The following is a 22,110-nucleotide window of genomic DNA, read 5'->3' on the forward strand; positions in this document are numbered from 1 at the left end:
AATAATAATAGCAGGACACCACAGGCTGCTCCCCCTGTATAATAATAACAACAGGACACCACAGGCTGCTCCCTGTATAATAATAGTAACAGGACACCACAGGTTGCTCCCCCTGTATAATAGGAACAAGACACCACAGGCTGCTCCCCCTGTATAATAATAGTAATAACAGGACACCACAGGCTGCTCCCCCTGTATAATAATAGTAATAACAGGACACCACAGGCTGCTCCCCCTGTATAATAATAATAATAACAGGACACCACAGGCTGCTCCCCTGTATAATAATAGTAACAGGACACCACAGGCTGCTCCCACTGTTTAATAATAGTAATAGGACACCACAGGCTGCTCCCCCTGTATAATAATAATAGCAGGACACCACAGGCTGCCCCCTGTATAATAATAGTAACAGGACACCACAGGTTGCTCCCCCTGTATAATAGGAACAAGACACCACAGGCTGCTCCCCCTGTATAATAATAGTAATAACAGGACACCACAGGCTGCTCCCCCTGTATAATAATAGTAATAACAGGACACCACAGGCTGCTCCCCCTGTATAATAATAATAATAACAGGACATCACAGGCTGCTCCCCTATATAATAATAGTAACAGGACACCACAGGCTGCTCCCACTGTTTAATAATAGTAACAGGACACCACAGGCTGCTCCCCCTGTATAATAATAATAGCAGGACACCACAGGCTGCTCCCCCTGTATAATAATAATAACAGGACACCACAGGCTGCCCCCTGTATAATAATAGTAACAGGACACCACAGGCTGCTCCCCCTGTATAATAGGAACAAGACACCACAGGCTGCTCCCCCTGTATAATAATAGTAATAACAGGACACCACAGGCTGCTCCCCCTGTATAATAATAGAAATAACAGGACACCACAGGCTGCTCCCCCTGTATAATAATAGTAATAACAGGACAGCACAGGCTACTCCCCCTGTATAATAATAGTAATAACAGGACAGCACAGGCTGCTCCCCCTGTATAATAATAGTAATAACAGGACACCACAGGCTGCTCCCCCTGTATAATAATAGTAATAACAGGACACCACAGGCTGCTCCCCCTGTATAATAATAATAATAACAGGACACCACAGGCTGCTCCCCTGTATAATAATAGTAACAGGACACCACAGGCTGCTCCCACTGTTTAATAATAGTAACAGGACACCACAGGCTGCTCCCCCTGTATAATAATAATAGCAGGACACCACAGGCTGCTCCCCCTGTATAATAATAATAACAGGACACCACAGGCTGCCCCCTGTATAATAATAGTAACAGGACACCACAGGCTGCTCCCCCTGTATAATAGGAACAAGACACCACAGGCTGCTCCCCCTGTATAATAATAGTAATAACAGGACAGCACAGGCTGCTCCCCCTGTATAATAATAGTAATAACAGGACACCACAGGCTGCTCCCCCTGTATAATAATAGTAATAACAGGACACCACAGGCTGCTCCCCCTGTATAATAATAATAATAACAGGACACCACAGGCTGCTCCCCTGTATAATAATAGTAACAGGACACCACAGGCTGCTCCCACTGTTTAATAATAGTAACAGGACACCACAGGCTGCTCCCCCTGTATAATAATAGCAGGACACCACAGGCTGCTCCCCCTGTATAATAATAATAACAGGACACCACAGGCTGCCCCCTGTATAATAATAGTAACAGGACACCACAGGCTGCTCCCCCTGTATAATAATAGTAATAACAGGACACCACAGGCTGCTCCCCCTGTATAATAATAATAATAACAGGACACCACAGGCTGCTCCCCTGTATAATAATAGTAACAGGACACCACAGGCTGCTCCCACTGTTTAATAATAGTAATAGGACACCACAGGCTGCTCCCCCTGTATAATAATAATAGCAGGACACCACAGGCTGCCCCCTGTATAATAATAGTAACAGGACACCACAGGTTGCTCCCCCTGTATAATAGGAACAAGACACCACAGGCTGCTCCCCCTGTATAATAATAGTAATAACAGGACACCACAGGCTGCTCCCCCTGTATAATAATAGTAATAACAGGACACCACAGGCTGCTCCCCCTGTATAATAATAATAATAACAGGACATCACAGGCTGCTCCCCTGTATAATAATAGTAACAGGACACCACAGGCTGCTCCCACTGTTTAATAATAGTAACAGGACACCACAGGCTGCTCCCCCTGTATAATAATAATAGCAGGACACCACAGGCTGCTCCCCCTGTATAATAATAATAACAGGACACCACAGGCTGCCCCCTGTATAATAATAGTAACAGGACACCACAGGCTGCTCCCCCTGTATAATAGGAACAAGACACCACAGGCTGCTCCCCCTGTATAATAATAGTAATAACAGGACACCACAGGCTGCTCCCCCTGTATAATAATAGAAATAACAGGACACCACAGGCTGCTCCCCCTGTATAATAATAGTAATAACAGGACAGCACAGGCTACTCCCCCTGTATAATAATAGTAATAACAGGACAGCACAGGCTGCTCCCCCTGTATAATAATAGTAATAACAGGACACCACAGGCTGCTCCCCCTGTATAATAATAGTAATAACAGGACACCACAGGCTGCTCCCCCTGTATAATAATAATAATAACAGGACACCACAGGCTGCTCCCCTGTATAATAATAGTAACAGGACACCACAGGCTGCTCCCACTGTTTAATAATAGTAACAGGACACCACAGGCTGCTCCCCCTGTATAATAATAATAGCAGGACACCACAGGCTGCTCCCCCTGTATAATAATAATAACAGGACACCACAGGCTGCCCCCTGTATAATAATAGTAACAGGACACCACAGGCTGCTCCCCCTGTATAATAGGAACAAGACACCACAGGCTGCTCCCCCTGTATAATAATAGTAATAACAGGACAGCACAGGCTGCTCCCCCTGTATAATAATAGTAATAACAGGACACCACAGGCTGCTCCCCCTGTATAATAATAGTAATAACAGGACACCACAGGCTGCTCCCCCTGTATAATAATAATAATAACAGGACACCACAGGCTGCTCCCCTGTATAATAATAGTAACAGGACACCACAGGCTGCTCCCACTGTTTAATAATAGTAACAGGACACCACAGGCTGCTCCCCCTGTATAATAATAGCAGGACACCACAGGCTGCTCCCCCTGTATAATAATAATAACAGGACACCACAGGCTGCCCCCTGTATAATAATAGTAACAGGACACCACAGGCTGCTCCCCCTGTATAATAATAGTAATAACAGGACACCACAGGCTGCTCCCCCTGTATAATAATAGTAATAACAGGACAGCACAGGCTGCTCCCCCTGTATAATAATAGTAATAACAGGACACCACAGGCTGCTCCCCCTGTATAATAATAGTAATAACAGGACACCACAGGCTGCTCCCCCTGTATAATAATAATAATAACAGGACATCACAGGCTGCTCCCCTGTATAATAATAGTAACAGGACACCACAGGCTGCTCCCACTGTTTAATAATAGTAACAGGACACCACAGGCTGCTCCCCCTGTATAATAATAATAGCAGGACACCACAGGCTGCTCCCCCTGTATAATAATAATAACAGGACACCACAGGCTGCCCCCTGTATAATAATAGTAACAGGACACCACAGGCTGCTCCCCCTGTATAATAGGAACAAGACACCACAGGCTGCTCCCCCTGTATAATAATAGTAATAACAGGACACCACAGGCTGCTCCCCCTGTATAATAATAGAAATAACAGGACACCACAGGCTGCTCCCCCTGTATAATAATAGTAATAACAGGACAGCACAGGCTACTCCCCCTGTATAATAATAGTAATAACAGGACACCACAGGCTGCTCCCCCTGTATAATAATAGTAATAACAGGACACCACAGGCTGCTCCCCCTGTATAATAATAGTAATAACAGGACACCACAGGCTGCTCCCCCTGTATAATAATAATAATAACAGGACACCACAGGCTGCTCCCCTGTATAATAATAGTAACAGGACACCACAGGCTGCTCCCACTGTTTAATAATAGTAATAGGACACCACAGGCTGCTCCCCCTGTATAATAATAATAGCAGGACACCACAGGCTGCTCCCCCTGTATAATAATAGTAACAGGACACCACAGGTTGCTCCCCCTGTATAATAGGAACAAGACACCACAGGCTGCTCCCCCTGTATAATAATAGTAATAACAGGACACCACAGGCTGCTCCCCCTGTATAATAATAGTAATAACAGGACACCACAGGCTGCTCCCCCTGTATAATAATAATAATAACAGGACACCACAGGCTGCTCCCCTGTATAATAATAGTAACAGGACACCACAGGCTGCTCCCACTGTTTAATAATAGTAATAGGACACCACAGGCTGCTCCCCCTGTATAATAATAATAGCAGGACACCACAGGCTGCCCCCTGTATAATAATAGTAACAGGACACCACAGGTTGCTCCCCCTGTATAATAGGAACAAGACACCACAGGCTGCTCCCCCTGTATAATAATAGTAATAACAGGACACCACAGGCTGCTCCCCCTGTATAATAATAGTAATAACAGCACACCACAGGCTGCTCCCCTGTATAATAATAGTAACAGGACACCACAGGCTGCTCCCACTGTTTAATAATAGTAATAGGACACCACAGGCTGCTCCCCCTGTATAATAATAATAGCAGGACACCACAGGCTGCCCCCTGTATAATAATAGTAACAGGACACCACAGGTTGCTCCCCCTGTATAATAGGAACAAGACACCACAGGCTGCTCCCCCTGTATAATAATAGTAATAACAGGACACCACAGGCTGCTCCCCCTGTATAATAATAGTAATAACAGCACACCACAGGCTGCTCCCCTGTATAATAATAGTAACAGGACACCACAGGCTGCTCCCACTGTTTAATAATAGTAACAGGACACCACAGGCTGCTCCCCCTGTATAATAATAATAGCAGGACACCACAGGCTGCTCCCCCTGTATAATAATAATAACAGGACACCACAGGCTGCCCCCTGTATAATAATAGTAACAGGACACCACAGGCTGCTCCCCCTGTATAATAGGAACAAGACACCACAGGCTGCTCCCCCTGTATAATAATAGTAATAACAGGACACCACAGGCTGCTCCCCCTGTATAATAATAGAAATAACAGGACACCACAGGCTGCTCCCCCTGTATAATAATAGTAATAACAGGACAGCACAGGCTACTCCCCCTGTATAATAATAGTAATAACAGGACACCACAGGCTGCTCCCCCTGTATAATAATAGTAATAACAGGACACCACAGGCTGCTCCCCCTGTATAATAATAGTAATAACAGGACACCACAGGCTGCTCCCCCTGTATAATAATAATAATAATAACAGGACACCACAGGCTGCTCCCCTGTATAATAATAGTAATAACAGGACACCACAGGCTGCTCCCCCTGTATAATAATAATAATAACAGGACACCACAGGCTGCTCCCCTGTATAATAATAGTAACAGGACACCACAGGCTGCTCCCACTGTTTAATAATAGTAATAGGACACCACAGGCTGCTCCCCCTGTATAATAATAATAGCAGGACACCACAGGCTGCCCCCTGTATAATAATAGTAACAGGACACCACAGGTTGCTCCCCCTGTATAATAGGAACAAGACACCACAGGCTGCTCCCCCTGTATAATAATAGTAATAACAGGACACCACAGGCTGCTCCCCCTGTATAATAATAGTAATAACAGGACACCACAGGCTGCTCCCCCTGTATAATAATAATAATAACAGGACATCACAGGCTGCTCCCCTGTATAATAATAGTAACAGGACACCACAGGCTGCTCCCACTGTTTAATAATAGTAACAGGACACCACAGGCTGCTCCCCCTGTATAATAATAATAGCAGGAAACCACAGGCTGCTCCCCCTGTATAATAATAATAACAGGACACCACAGGCTGCCCCCTGTATAATAATAGTAACAGGACACCACAGGCTGCTCCCCCTGTATAATAGGAACAAGACACCACAGGCTGCTCCCCCTGTATAATAATAGTAATAACAGGACACCACAGGCTGCTCCCCCTGTATAATAATAGAAATAACAGGACACCACAGGCTGCTCCCCCTGTATAATAATAGTAATAACAGGACAGCACAGGCTACTCCCCCTGTATAATGATAGTAATAACAGGACAGCACAGGCTGCTCCCCCTGTATAATAATAGTAATAACAGGACACCACAGGCTGCTCCCCCTGTATAATAATAGTAATAACAGGACACCACAGGCTGCTCCCCCTGTATAATAATAATAATAACAGGACACCACAGGCTGCTCCCCTGTATAATAATAGTAACAGGACACCACAGGCTGCTCCCACTGTTTAATAATAGTAACAGGACACCACAGGCTGCTCCCCCTGTATAATAATAATAGCAGGACACCACAGGCTGCTCCCCCTGTATAATAATAATAACAGGACACCACAGGCTGCCCCCTGTATAATAATAGTAACAGGACACCACAGGCTGCTCCCCCTGTATAATAGGAACAAGACACCACAGGCTGCTCCCCCTGTATAATAATAGTAATAACAGGACAGCACAGGCTGCTCCCCCTGTATAATAATAGTAATAACAGGACACCACAGGCTGCTCCCCCTGTATAATAATAGTAATAACAGGACACCACAGGCTGCTCCCCCTGTATAATAATAATAATAACAGGACACCACAGGCTGCTCCCCTGTATAATAATAGTAACAGGACACCACAGGCTGCTCCCACTGTTTAATAATAGTAACAGGACACCACAGGCTGCTCCCCCTGTATAATAATAATAGCAGGACACCACAGGCTGCTCCCCCTGTATAATAATAATAACAGGACACCACAGGCTGCCCCCTGTATAGTAATAGTAACAGGACACCACAGGCTGCTCCCCCTGTATAATAATAGTAATAACAGGACACCACAGGCTGCTCCCCCTGTATAATAATAGTAATAACAGGACAGCACAGGCTGCTCCCCCTGTATAATAATAGTAATAACAGGACACCACAGGCTGCTCCCCCTGTATAATAATAGTAATAACAGGACACCACAGGCTGCTCCCCCTGTATAATAATAATAATAACAGGACATCACAGGCTGCTCCCCTGTATAATAATAGTAACAGGACACCACAGGCTGCTCCCACTGTTTAATAATAGTAACAGGACACCACAGGCTGCTCCCCCTGTATAATAATAATAGCAGGACACCACAGGCTGCTCCCCCTGTATAATAATAATAACAGGACACCACAGGCTGCCCCCTGTATAATAATAGTAACAGGACACCACAGGCTGCTCCCCCTGTATAATAGGAACAAGACACCACAGGCTGCTCCCCCTGTATAATAATAGTAATAACAGGACACCACAGGCTGCTCCCCCTGTATAATAATAGAAATAACAGGACACCACAGGCTGCTCCCCCTGTATAATAATAGTAATAACAGGACAGCACAGGCTACTCCCCCTGTATAATAATAGTAATAACAGGACACCACAGGCTGCTCCCCCTGTATAATAATAATAGCAGGACACCACAGGCTGCTCCCCCTGTATAATAATAATAACAGGACACCACAGGCTGCCCCCTGTATAATAATAGTAACAGGACACCACAGGCTGCTCCCCCTGTATAATAGGAACAAGACACCACAGGCTGCTCCCCCTGTATAATAATAGTAATAACAGGACACCACAGGCTGCTCCCCCTGTATAATAATAGAAATAACAGGACACCACAGGCTGCTCCCCCTGTATAATAATAGTAATAACAGGACAGCACAGGCTACTCCCCCTGTATAATAATAGTAATAACAGGACACCACAGGCTGCTCCCCCTGTATAATAATAGTAATAACAGGACACCACAGGCTGCTCCCCCTGTATAATAATAGTAATAACAGGACACCACAGGCTGCTCCCCCTGTATAATAATAATAATAACAGGACACCACAGGCTGCTCCCCTGTATAATAATAGTAACAGGACACCACAGGCTGCTCCCACTGTTTAATAATAGTAATAGGACACCACAGGCTGCTCCCCCTGTATAATAATAATAGCAGGACACCACAGGCTGCTCCCCCTGTATAATAATAGTAACAGGACACCACAGGTTGCTCCCCCTGTATAATAGGAACAAGACACCACAGGCTGCTCCCCCTGTATAATAATAGTAATAACAGGACACCACAGGCTGCTCCCCCTGTATAATAATAGTAATAACAGGACACCACAGGCTGCTCCCCCTGTATAATAATAATAATAACAGGACACCACAGGCTGCTCCCCTGTATAATAATAGTAACAGGACACCACAGGCTGCTCCCACTGTTTAATAATAGTAATAGGACACCACAGGCTGCTCCCCCTGTATAATAATAATAGCAGGACACCACAGGCTGCCCCCTGTATAATAATAGTAACAGGACACCACAGGTTGCTCCCCCTGTATAATAGGAACAAGACACCACAGGCTGCTCCCCCTGTATAATAATAGTAATAACAGGACACCACAGGCTGCTCCCCCTGTATAATAATAGTAATAACAGCACACCACAGGCTGCTCCCCTGTATAATAATAGTAACAGGACACCACAGGCTGCTCCCACTGTTTAATAATAGTAATAGGACACCACAGGCTGCTCCCCCTGTATAATAATAATAGCAGGACACCACAGGCTGCCCCCTGTATAATAATAGTAACAGGACACCACAGGTTGCTCCCCCTGTATAATAGGAACAAGACACCACAGGCTGCTCCCCCTGTATAATAATAGTAATAACAGGACACCACAGGCTGCTCCCCCTGTATAATAATAGTAATAACAGCACACCACAGGCTGCTCCCCTGTATAATAATAGTAACAGGACACCACAGGCTGCTCCCACTGTTTAATAATAGTAATAGGACACCACAGGCTGCTCCCCCTGTATAATAATAATAGCAGGACACCACAGGCTGCCCCCTGTATAATAATAGTAACAGGACACCACAGGTTGCTCCCCCTGTATAATAGGAACAAGACACCACAGGCTGCTCCCCCTGTATAATAATAGTAATAACAGGACACCACAGGCTGCTCCCCCTGTATAATAATAGTAATAACAGCACACCACAGGCTGCTCCCCTGTATAATAATAGTAACAGGACACCACAGGCTGCTCCCACTGTTTAATAATAGTAATAGGACACCACAGGCTGCTCCCCCTGTATAATAATAATAGCAGGACACCACAGGTTGCCCCCTGTATAATAATAGTAACAGGACACCACAGGTTGCTCCCCCTGTATAATAGGAACAAGACACCACAGGCTGCTCCCCCTGTATAATAATAGTAATAACAGGACACCACAGGCTGCTCCCCCTGTATAATAATAGTAATAACAGCACACCACAGGCTGCTCCCCTGTATAATAATAGTAACAGGACACCACAGGCTGCTCCCACTGTTTAATAATAGTAATAGGACACCACAGGCTGCTCCCCCTGTATAATAATAATAGCAGGACACCACAGGCTGCCCCCTGTATAATAATAGTAACAGGACACCACAGGTTGCTCCCCCTGTATAATAGGAACAAGACACCACAGGCTGCTCCCCCTGTATAATAATAGTAATAACAGGACACCACAGGCTGCTCCCCCTGTATAATAATAATAATAACAGGACACCACAGGCTGCTCCCCTGTATAATAATAGTAACAGGACACCACAGGCTGCTCCCACTGTTTAATAATAGTAATAGGACACCACAGGCTGCTCCCCCTGTATAATAATAATAGCAGGACACCACAGGCTGCTCCCCCTGTATAATAATAGTAACAGGACACCACAGGTTGCTCCCCCTGTATAATAGGAACAAGACACCACAGGCTGCTCCCCCTGTATAATAATAGTAATAACAGGACACCACAGGCTGCTCCCCCTGTATAATAATAGTAATAACAGGACACCACAGGCTGCTCCCCCTGTATAATAATAGTAATAACAGCACACCACAGGTTGCTCCCCTGTATAATAATAGTAACAGGACACCACAGGCTGCTCCCACTGTTTAATAATAGTAATAGGACACCACAGGCTGCTCCCCCTGTATAATAATAATAGCAGGACACCACAGGCTGCCCCCTGTATAATAATAGTAACAGGACACCACAGGTTGCTCCCCCTGTATAATAGGAACAAGACACCACAGGCTGCTCCCCCTGTATAATAATAGTAATAACAGGACACCACAGGCTGCTCCCCCTGTATAATAATAGTAATAACAGCACACCACAGGCTGCTCCCCTGTATAATAATAGTAACAGGACACCACAGGCTGCTCCCACTGTTTAATAATAGTAATAGGACACCACAGGCTGCTCCCCCTGTATAATAATAATAGCAGGACACCACAGGCTGCCCCCTGTATAATAATAGTAACAGGACACCACAGGTTGCTCCCCCTGTATAATAGGAACAAGACACCACAGGCTGCTCCCCCTGTATAATAATAGTAATAACAGGACACCACAGGCTGCTCCCCCTGTATAATAATAGTAATAACAGCACACCACAGGCTGCTCCCCTGTATAATAATAGTAACAGGACACCACAGGCTGCTCCCACTGTTTAATAATAGTAATAGGACACCTCAGGCTGCTCCCCCTGTATAATAATAATAGCAGGACACCACAGGCTGCCCCCTGTATAATAATAGTAACAGGACACCACAGGTTGCTCCCCCTGTATAATAGGAACAAGACACCACAGGCTGCTCCCCCTGTATAATAATAGTAATAACAGGACACCACAGGCTGCTCCCCCTGTATAATAATAGTAATAACAGCACACCACAGGCTGCTCCCCTGTATAATAATAGTAACAGGACACCACAGGCTGCTCCCACTGTTTAATAATAGTAATAGGACACCACAGGCTGCTCCCCCTGTATAATAATAATAGCAGGACACCACAGGCTGCCCCCTGTATAATAATAGTAACAGGACACCACAGGTTGCTCCCCCTGTATAATAGGAACAAGACACCACAGGCTGCTCCCCCTGTATAATAATAGTAATAACAGGACACCACAGGCTGCTCCCCCTGTATAATAATAGTAATAACAGCACACCACAGCTTGCTCCCCTGTATAATAATAGTAACAGGACACCACAGGCTGCTCCCACTGTTTAATAATAGTAATAGGACACCACAGGCTGCTCCCCCTGTATAATAATAATAGCAGGACACCACAGGCTGCCCCCTGTATAATAATAGTAACAGGACACCACAGGTTGCTCCCCCTGTATAATAGGAACAAGACACCACAGGCTGCTCCCCCTGTATAATAATAGTAATAACAGGACACCACAGGCTGCTCCCCCTGTATAATAATAGTAATAACAGCACACCACAGGCTGCTCCCCTGTATAATAATAGTAACAGGACACCACAGGCTGCTCCCACTGTTTAATAATAGTAATAGGACACCACAGGCTGCTCCCCCTGTATAATAATAATAGCAGGACACCACAGGCTGCCCCCTGTATAATAATAGTAACAGGACACCACAGGTTTCTCCCCCTGTATAATAGGAACAAGACACCACAGGCTGCTCCCCCTGTATAATAATAGTAATAACAGGACACCACAGGCTGCTCCCCCTGTATAATAATAGTAATAACAGCACACCACAGGCTGCTCCCCTGTATAATAATAGTAACAGGACACCACAGGCTGCTCCCACTGTTTAATAATAGTAATAGGACACCACAGGCTGCTCCCCCTGTATAATAATAATAGCAGGACACCACAGGCTGCCCCCTGTATAATAATAGTAACAGGACACCACAGGTTGCTCCCCCTGTATAATAGGAACAAGACACCACAGGCTGCTCCCCCTGTATAATAATAGTAATAACAGGACACCACAGGCTGCTCCCCCTGTATAATAATAGTAATAACAGCACACCACAGGCTGCTCCCCTGTATAATAATAGTAACAGGACACCACAGGCTGCTCCCACTGTTTAATAATAGTAATAGGACACCACAGGCTGCTCCCCCTGTATAATAATAATAGCAGGACACCACAGGCTGCCCCCTGTATAATAATAGTAATAACAGGACACCACAGGCTGCTCCCCCTGTATAATAATAGTAATAACAGCACACCACAGGCTGCTCCCCTGTATAATAATAGTAACAGGACACCACAGGCTGCTCCCACTGTTTAATAATAGTAATAGGACACCACAGGCTGCCCCCTGTATAATAATAGTAACAGGACACCACAGGCTGCTCCCCCTGTATAACAATTATAAATACCATTACCTGCTTTTTCTTTCTGCTGGGATCATCCGGAAGCTGCAGTAATAGGGTTGAAACGCCCCCTACACATAACCACGCCCCTCTCATAACCACGCCCCAACCCTCATTTCTCCGTGTAGCTATGGCTCCGGTTTGCCCCGCCCCTCCTATCATAGTGACCGCCCTCCTCTCATTCCCCTCAGTGCGGTGATTGGCAGCAGCGAGTAGCCAATCAGGCGGCACAGAGTAGAAAGACGTTCTGTAACTTAGCAGCCACCGGCACCTGCCGCTCACAGCTTCATCACTAGAGTAACAGATTTATAGTATAATGGTGTCCTCATGTACAGTGACCGGCGGCCATATTCCTATAGTCTCCCAATCACAGAGCAGGGGGGCGGGGCCACAGGGGCTTTAGCTGCCATTTTGTCATAGACATTCCTGACAGCCGGAGCCAGGTAACGTGTCCTGTATATATTATATTATTATTATATAGGGGGAGGGGACGGTACAGTGATATAAGAGGGGGAATAACACAGCTCCCAGCACACACTGATATGTGATATTATTATTATATAGGGGAGAGGGGACTGTACAGTGATATATGAGGGGGGATAACACAGCTCCCAGCACACACTGCTATGTGGTATTATTATTATATAGGGGAGAGGGGACCGTACAGTGATATATGAGGGGGAATAACACTGGTGTGATATGTATTACCGCCTGCCCGACAAAGGAGTAAATCCCGATCGTCCAAAAGGTAAGTATTTACTAACCTAACACCCCTAACCCTCCTAAGGGGTGCCTAACCCTAACCTCCCCCCTCTAAGTGCCTAACCATAACCTCCCCCCGGGGGTGCCTAACCCTCCCTCCCCCTAGCCTAAGCCTAGCCTCCCGGGGGGGTACCTAACCCTAAGTCCCCCCCCCGGGAGCCCTAAACCTAACCCCCCCCCGTGCTCGGCTGTCCGCTGCGGCGCCTGGAATCCGCCCCATCGGGATGCCGGTCTCCGACGTCGGGCAAATGACAGGCGTCTAAAATTAGACGCCTGTCATTCGTCCCTAGTCGGGATAAAGTAGTCTGGAAGCCGGCGGTCGGCATTTAGACCGTCAGCTTCCTGACTACATCCCAATAACACAGCTCCCAGCACACACTGATATGTGGTGTTATTATATAGGGGGGTGGGGACTGTACAGTGATATATGAGGGGGACTAATACAGCTCCCAGCATACACTGATATGTGGTGTTATTATATAGGGGGAGAGGGGACCATACAGTGATATGAGGGGGAATAACACAGCTCCCAGCACACACTGATATGTGGTATTATTATTATATAGGGGGAGGGGACCGTCCAGTGATATATGAGGTGGATAACACAGCTCCCAGCACACACTGATATGTGGTATTATTATATAGGGGGAGAGGGGACTGTACAGTGATATATGAGGTGGATAACACAGCTCCCAGCACACACTGATATGTGGTGTTATTATATAGGGGGAGAGGGGACTGTACAGTGATATATGAGGTGGATAACACAGCTCCCAGCACACACTGATATGTGGTATTATTATATAGGGGGAGAGGGGACTGTACAGTGATATATGAGGTGGATAACACAGCTCCCAGCACACACTGATATGTGGTATTATTATATAGGGGGAGAGGGGACTGTACAGTGATATATGAGGTGGATAACACAGCTCCCAGCACACACTGATATGTGGTATTATTTTTATATAGAAGGGAGGGGACTGTTCAGTGATATATGAGTGTGGATAAAGCAGCCCCCAACACACACCAATATGTGGTATTAGTATTTCATAGAGGGGAGTGGACTGTACAGTGATACACCTCACGGACACAGTATCCTCACCTCCTGGCCTCAGTATGTCACCTCAGGTTTGCTGTAGGTGCAGGGTGCTAGAATGATGACTAGTAATGTCAATGCTGATGAAATGTAGACGTGATTAGAATGTCAACAAATCATTGCTGGTGGTTCAGCGGTGTAACCGGCTCTGGCGATGTTTTGTGGTTTGCTGACGCGGAGTGCCAGCGGAGGCATCTGATGAAATAGTTCTGGTGGTGATAGTTCTGTCCCTAACCCTCATCTACCGCAGCCTAACCCTAATGTTAGCATTGTGCAGAATGTCAGCAGTTCATTAATGTCAATATTAGAGATTATTCTAGCACCCTGCACCTGTCACAACCCATGCACTTCCTCTTTTCTGCCTGGGGTGTCGCTCTCTGTTTCTGATGAAAGAAACTGCTTTGATACAGACTAGACTGTGCTAGAAGCACCAGAGCAGACAGCGACACCCCAGACAGGAAAGAGGAACAGCATGGGTTGTGACAGGTGCAGGGTGCTAGAATGAACACTAGACATTATAATCTGGGAGAGGGGTAGTCTGCACTGAGCTAGCCAATCAGGACTAGGAGTGACTGGACTAGTGCATAATGTGAGCAGTGTGGCCAGTCTGGGAGAGGGGTAATTTGAACTGAGCTAGCCAATCAGGACTAGGTGTTACTGGACCAATCCTAGTGCTCAGTGTGATCAGTGTGGCCAATCTGGAAGAGGGGTAGTTTGCACTGGGCCAGTATTTGGGGTACAGTATGGTAACGGATAGAATAGGGGCTGTTAATGTAAACGATAATTTCCACCTTTTAAGTCGTTAAAACAACTCACAATAAAGTTTATTTCCATTTTATATTCTATCTCCCCCAATACACAGGATTACACAGTAGTAAAGAAGACATCCGGTGAGTGTGAGACACCCAGCAGCCATCCCTGTGTGTCAGGAGGACTGAGCAGGACCCAGAGCCCCATCACGGTGCCTCCACCTCACTCACTGATACATGAGAGACACAATGACCAGAAGATCCTGGAACTAACAAACAAGATCATTCAGCTGCTGAATGGAGAGGTGACTGCTGGGAATGGGACATTATACAGTAACACCAGGGGATGTGTCTGGGTGATGACTGGAGAGGTGACTGCTGGGAATGGGACATTATACAGTAACACCAGGGGATGCGTCTGGGTGATGACTGGAGAGTTGACTGCAGGGAATGGGATATTATACAGTAACACCAGGGGATGTGTCTGGGTGATGACTGGAGAAGTGACTGCTGGGAATTGGACATTATACAGTAACACCAGGGGATGCGTCTGGGTGATGACTGGAGAGGTGACTGCTGGGAATGGGACATTATACAGTAACACCAGGGGATGCGCCTGGGTGATTACTGGAGAGGTGACTGCTGGGGATGGGACATTATACAGTAACACCAGGGGATGCGCCTGGGTGGTGACTGGTGAGGTGACTGCAGGGAATGGGACATTATACAGTAACACTAGGGGATGCATCTGGGTGATGACTGGAGAGGTGACTGCTGGGAATGGGACATTATACAGTAACACCAGGGGATGCGTCTGGGTGATGACTGGAGAAGTGACTGCTGGGAATTGGACATTATACAGTAACACCAGGGGATGCGTCTGGGTGATGACTGGAGAGGTGACTGCTGGGAATGGGACATTATACAGTAACACCAGGGGATGCGCCTGGGTGATTACTGGAGAGGTGACTGCTGGGGATGGGACATTATACAGTAACACCAGGGGATGTGTCTGGGTGATGACTGGTGAGGTGACTGCAGGGAATGGGACATTATACAGTAACACCAGGGGATGTGTCTGGGTGATGACTGGAGAGGTGACTGCTGGGAATGGGACATTATACAGTAACACCAGGGGATATGTCTGGGTGATGACTGGAGAGGTGACTGTTGGGAATCAGACATTATACAGTAACACCAGGGGATGTATCTGGGTAATGACTGTATCATTGTGTGTGTCAGGTTCCTATAAGGTGTCAGGATGTCACTGTCTATGTCTCCATGCAGGAGGGGGAGTATATAGTGGAACACAGGGGTGTGTACAAGGACGTGATGATGGAGAATCACCAGTCCCTCACATCACTGGGTAAGAGGAGAATGTAATTTATCGTACAGGGGAGAGCAGGTATGGGGGACCCCCTATATACACACATCATCTGATAATCACATATATACAATGTACTCAGTCACTGTGTGTCTCTTGTAGATGGATCCGGTAACAGAAATACCCCAGATATATGTACCCGTCCTCTTTATTCCCAGGATGGTACAGAGGAGTATCAAAGGATCCTACAGGAGCATCAGGTAGATGGGATTTAGGGTCTCACCAATGTACCAAAAGTGGCTGTCACTATAGGATCTATATACACTGTCTTATACACTGATTTTATACTATATACTCAGTTAATGAAATTAGACATTAGTAAGGTCTTATTTTATTGTTTTGTGGGTTACTTAGGGTGAAGGTATGACTGATATTAAGATTGAAGTTATAGAGGAAGAAGAAACATATGTGATTGATATGAAGACAGAAGATACAGAGGGAGAAGAAGAGACGTATGTGACTGATGTGAAGGCAGAAGATATAGAGGGAGAAGAAGAGACATATGTGACCCATATGAAGGCAGAAGATACAGAGGGAGAAGAAGAGATGTATCTGCAAAGTGATCAGCAATGTAAGGAGAAGGAAATCCCTAAAGATATCAGCACAGGTGAGTAATAAACAGTTATTACAGAAAATAGTCACATACTCTTCTTGCTCAGTCACTACAGCAATCTCTTATCCTACACCCGCCTCTGTCAGTACAAACTATTGAAGTAAATATATCTGCCCAGTGGGGGTGTCGGGAGCCATCAGCCCCTATTACACTCCTGCTCTCTCCTTCACATCCTTTCACTATGTGTTACCAGCCCAGAGATCTGACCAGTCTCCTCCCCACACTCTCTGGTGTATCTCATACATCAGGAGCCATCAGCCCCTATTTTACTCCTGCTCTCCCCCTCACATCATGTCACTGTGTGTTACCAGCCCAGAGATCTGACCAGTCTCCTCCCCACACTCTCTGGTGTATCTTATACATCAGGATCCATCAGCCCCTATTATACTTCTGCTCTCCTCCTCACATCATGCCACTGTGTGTTACAAGACCAGAGATGTGACCAGTCTCCTCCCCACACTCTCTGGTGTATCTCATACATGAGGAGCCATCAGCCCCTATTATACTCCTGCTCTCCCCCTCACATCATGTCACTGTGTGTTACCAGCCCAGAGATCTGACCAGTCTCCTTCCCACACTCTCTGGTGTATCTTATACATCAGGATCTGTCAGCCCCTATTATACTTCTGCTCTCCTCCTCACATCATGCCACTGTGTGTTACAAGACCAGAGATGTGACCAGTCTCCTCTCCACACTCTCTGGTGTATCTCATACATCAGGAGCCATCAGCCCCTATTATACTCCTGCTCTCCCCCTCACATCATGTCACTGTGTGTTACCAGCCCAGAGATCTGACCAGTTTCTTTTCCACACTCTCTGGTGTTTCTAGACCTCCATTAGAGATGTTCTTTGCTAGCGAGATACTGTTACTTTTGCAGAAACTGAGATGGAGAAGCAGAGTGCAGCTAGTATGACCTGTGTATGAGATAATGTATAGACCATACCTGCACTTTGTTAGTAGTGACAGTTTTAGATTCTTGTAATTTCCATTACAGTTTGGTGTAATCAATCAATTACTGAAATTGCATAGATGCAAAATAATTTTTTTTTTGTGGGGGACTCTTTTTATTAATATTTGTATATATTTAAAACATTTTATTGTTGTACCCAGTGGTCGAAGTCGGGCGGTATACGGCGGTATGATATACCGCCAATTACTTTTAGCTACAGAAGAGAATACCAGAACTGGGGTCCAGTATGAGATTCCAGCGCTGGAACAGCAGTGGCATTGTGTAGAGATGTGTCCCGTTGTGGACACATCAGGATCGGTGGTGGTGGTGCTGGCACATAGCCGGGACGGAGTATCTGGTCCCTGCTGCACTGCAGATTAGAGTAAGCACTTGCCAGCCAATCGCGCTCATGGGCCACCATGCCAATGAGAAGCTGCCAAGTGCAGCTTCTCATTGGTTCGCACCCGGTGCCGGATTTAAATAGCCTCTCCTTTTTTTTATTGACTTTTTGAGCCGGTCCGCGAGCCAGGATTGGCTGACAGCTGGTCGTACTGTAAACTGCAGTGCAGGAGCTGCTAGGACCCGATGTTCCTGCGGTGGCTCCATTCCCGCGCTGACTCAGAAAGACAGGTTAGAGAGAATTAGAAGGAGGGTGTGAGAGAGGGAATAGAGAGAGGGGCAGACAAAGGGAAGCAGGCAGTTAATGGTGTTGGGGGTGAGGGAATCCGTTAGTGAGAAGGACAGAGGTGAGAGAGGGGAGCAGGCAGGGAGAAGTGTGAGGGGTAAGAGGTGCAGGGGATGATATGGAAGCAGGGGCCATAGGTAGGCAGAGAGATTCAAATCTCCATATCCCCCACCTCTAAATTCCCACTCTGAGTACTGATTGTACCTCTAATCATATTTTTGTTGTTGTTGATTATAACATTATTTTAAGTATAATCAACAAAAAAGTATGATTTTTTTGAAGACTGAAAATCCCAACATTTTATCACCTGGCAAAATTACATAAGGGCAAGAATCACCCTCCTGGACATCCTATATTTTCGAGAATAGGGTCCATTGCTTACAACTTATCAAAATATACTAATATTTTTTTCCAACCACTTGTAACCAAGCAGTGAAGTTATCTAAAGGATATTATGAGTATTCTGCAAGAATAAAAGAATCATACATTTTGGGAACAAGTGATGTGAAGTCCCCTTATATATGCATCGACCACAGGATTCTTTCACCCCAGACATTACCTTTCCTCCATGAGCAACATTCCAAATCAACAGATACATTTCCTTATGTAATTAGAAATGTTAAATTTGAAAATATTGCATTTATTTTAACCTATAATTATATTTGGTTCAATGGAGTGTTCTTCCTCCAAAAATGTGGTATAGCCATGGGTACTTCATTTGTACCCTGTTTTGCCAATTTATTTGTGGCAAAATGGAAGGAGTTTGGCAGATCAATGCATACAGTAAAAACTTAATTTGTTGGTATAGATACACCGACGATATATTCTTCATCTGGAACGGATCAGAGAAAGACCTACAAGGCTTAATCAAAAAATTAATGATAATAACTTGAAACAAACACGAGCAAAGAAAAGGTAAAATTTCTTGACTTGGAAATTCATATAAAAGAAAACGGTAAACATACAAAAATCTACATAAAGGAGGTGAATGACAATAACTTACTACAGGTTGAGTCTCCCATATCCAAAATGCTTGGGACCAGGGGTATTTTGGATATCGGAATATTCCGTATTTTGGAATATTTGCATAATATAAAGAAATATCTTGGGTATGGGACACATATCTAAACACATAATGCATTTATGTGTTATATACACCTTATACACACAGCCTACAGGTCATTTTATACAATATTTTTAATAATTTTGAGCATCAAAAAAAGTTTGTGTACAAACATGAAATTCATTTACGTTTCATATACACCTTATACACACAGCCTGAAGGTTATTTTATACTGTATTTTAATGATTTTGTGCTTTAAAAAAAGTTTGTGTACGTTGAACCATCAGAAAGCAAAGGTTTCACTATCTGTCATGCTAAAAATCTTCCGTAATTCGGAATATTCCGTATTTCGGAATATTTGGATATGGGAGACTCAACCTGTACCAAAATCCAGCAATCACCATAGAAAGTGGGTTGCCAATATTCCAGGCAACCAGTTTAGACGTGTTAAGCAAAACTGTACTGAAGAAGCCAATTTCATGATCCAAAGCAAAGAAATGAAAGACAAATTCATTGAAAAGGGATATGGTGGGAAGTTTCTTGAAGAAATTGGGAAACAGCCGAGATGGATAGAAGTTCACTTATACAATACAAAAACAAAAATATGGCAGAGGGGAAATAGTCCACTGCTTTCATCACACAATATAGTAGCAATCTCTATTTTATAGAATCAATTTTACAAAAACATTGCAGCATACTACTTCTGGATTAGGAGCTTAAAACTATCCCCACATAGAAACCCAGAATTATTTTTAAAAAGGCAAAGAACCTCAAACAGGAAATGGTTAGAAGCTACACTGAAACAGAAAAATATTAAAACAAAATGAAAAACAGATTCTACCATTGCTTAAATTGTCTAGCTTGTACAAATGAAAGTATCAGAAGCGCTAAACCCTTAACAAGCCTTTAAATCAAACCAAACAGGAAAACATATTACTGTACATTACGGAGCACCTCACTTGTAAAACAGAGGAGGCCATATATCTGCTTGAAAGCCATTGTGGATATCAGCAAAAAGAAAAGTCAAAACATGCCTGGCCAAGCATATTTATAACATCAAAAGAGGACTTACCACTCATAGGAGTCAATTCTATTAGTTGCGAAGTGCGAGTTGCGATTTTCACTTCAAAATCGCATAGCGAATTCATTTTACAATCCAATTAACAACTCGCACTGATCAGTCAGACTGAATTCGCAACTTTCCACTCGCACCTCCCTTAGGGTGAGAGATGGAAAGGAAAATCTTTATTTTAAGGTTAACATGTGGGAACACTGAGCTCAACCCCTTGGAAACCCCCCCCCCTAATGACCAATTAGGCAATTGGATGTTTCTAATTAGGTTATTTAGTCCAATAATTACATGTCATTTTTTGAGGTTAGAAAAAAAAAAATGCCCTCAAATTACCCCAAAAATCAACTTTTTTCGTTAGTTTAGGCACCCCAAATTTAATTACAATAATTTTTTAGTTGAAAAATAATTGTTTTAATAATTTTTTTTCCATTTTTCAAGGTGCCCTCAAAGTTCCCCAAAATCACCTTTTTCAACTTTTTTTTGTATTATTCGTTTAATTCGTTTAAGATTAAACGAAAAAAGTTTGTTTTTTTATCATTTTCTTACCTTTAAAATAGAAAAAACACAAATCAGCCATTTGACACCATTTCAAAACCTACAGTAACTTCCTAATGGCCACAAACAGCCGTCTATACAGTCCTGCTAACGAAATTATCCATTTTGGGGGGTCCAGAATGGTCTCCCCATATTTTTATGCATTTCTCGCAATTCTCATTTGGCAGTCAATTCGCACCCCTCCGCTGCGAGTAGTGCAAATAGGCATTTTTCATTGGATTGGAGAATTCATGGCGAAGTGTGCCAGTTTAAAGAAACAAACTCGCTACTTGCAATTCGCACCTAATTGGATCGAGCCCATTGTGTTTCAAAACACTTCCTAGAAGTACAAAGACACTATGAGACTCAAATGCCTCACCCTACAAAAAGTCAATCAGATTTGGAGAGGAGGAAGTCTTACGAGAAGTTTAAAACAAGAAAACCCAAATAGATTTATAAGCTGAAAACGCTACAACCTTCTGGTCTTAACATTGACTTAGTACTGAATGCATTTTTATAACCTTTTACGATACTGATGCTTTTTAATACAATTCCTACAACATTATACATTTTTTTTTAAAAACAGTGGCACTTTAATTGTTTATCTTTATACATTTATATTTATTTTTTAACAAGCATTTTTTACATATATGGATTCCTATGTTGGAACCTAATGTGCTTGCGCTAACGCTATATAAGGACCATGCATGTGGAGAATAGGCCTACTTGAGAAAGTGCCAACATGGCACAAAACATGATGGAAGCCTGAGGGACATC

General features: G+C 44.4%; 1 protein-coding gene across 1 annotated transcript in view; it reads left to right on the forward strand.

The window, feature by feature from the left end:
- LOC148502505 (uncharacterized) overlaps positions 1 to 22,110 on the forward strand; it is a 346,350-nt gene that overhangs the window by 160,021 nt on the left and 164,219 nt on the right. Inside the window, exons 3-6 of the mRNA XM_088449785.1 lie at positions 15,145 to 15,336; positions 16,274 to 16,397; positions 16,518 to 16,615; positions 16,770 to 16,974. Of these exons, the coding sequence (XP_088305911.1) occupies positions 15,145 to 15,336; positions 16,274 to 16,397; positions 16,518 to 16,615; positions 16,770 to 16,974 (619 nt within the window). The remainder of the gene's footprint in view (positions 1 to 15,144; positions 15,337 to 16,273; positions 16,398 to 16,517; positions 16,616 to 16,769; positions 16,975 to 22,110) is intronic.

The sequence above is a fragment of the Taudactylus pleione genome, unplaced genomic scaffold (assembly GCF_031769625.1).
Source record: "Taudactylus pleione unplaced genomic scaffold, aTauple2 ptg000495l, whole genome shotgun sequence".
Classification (NCBI taxonomy): domain Eukaryota; kingdom Metazoa; phylum Chordata; class Amphibia; order Anura; family Myobatrachidae; genus Taudactylus; species Taudactylus pleione.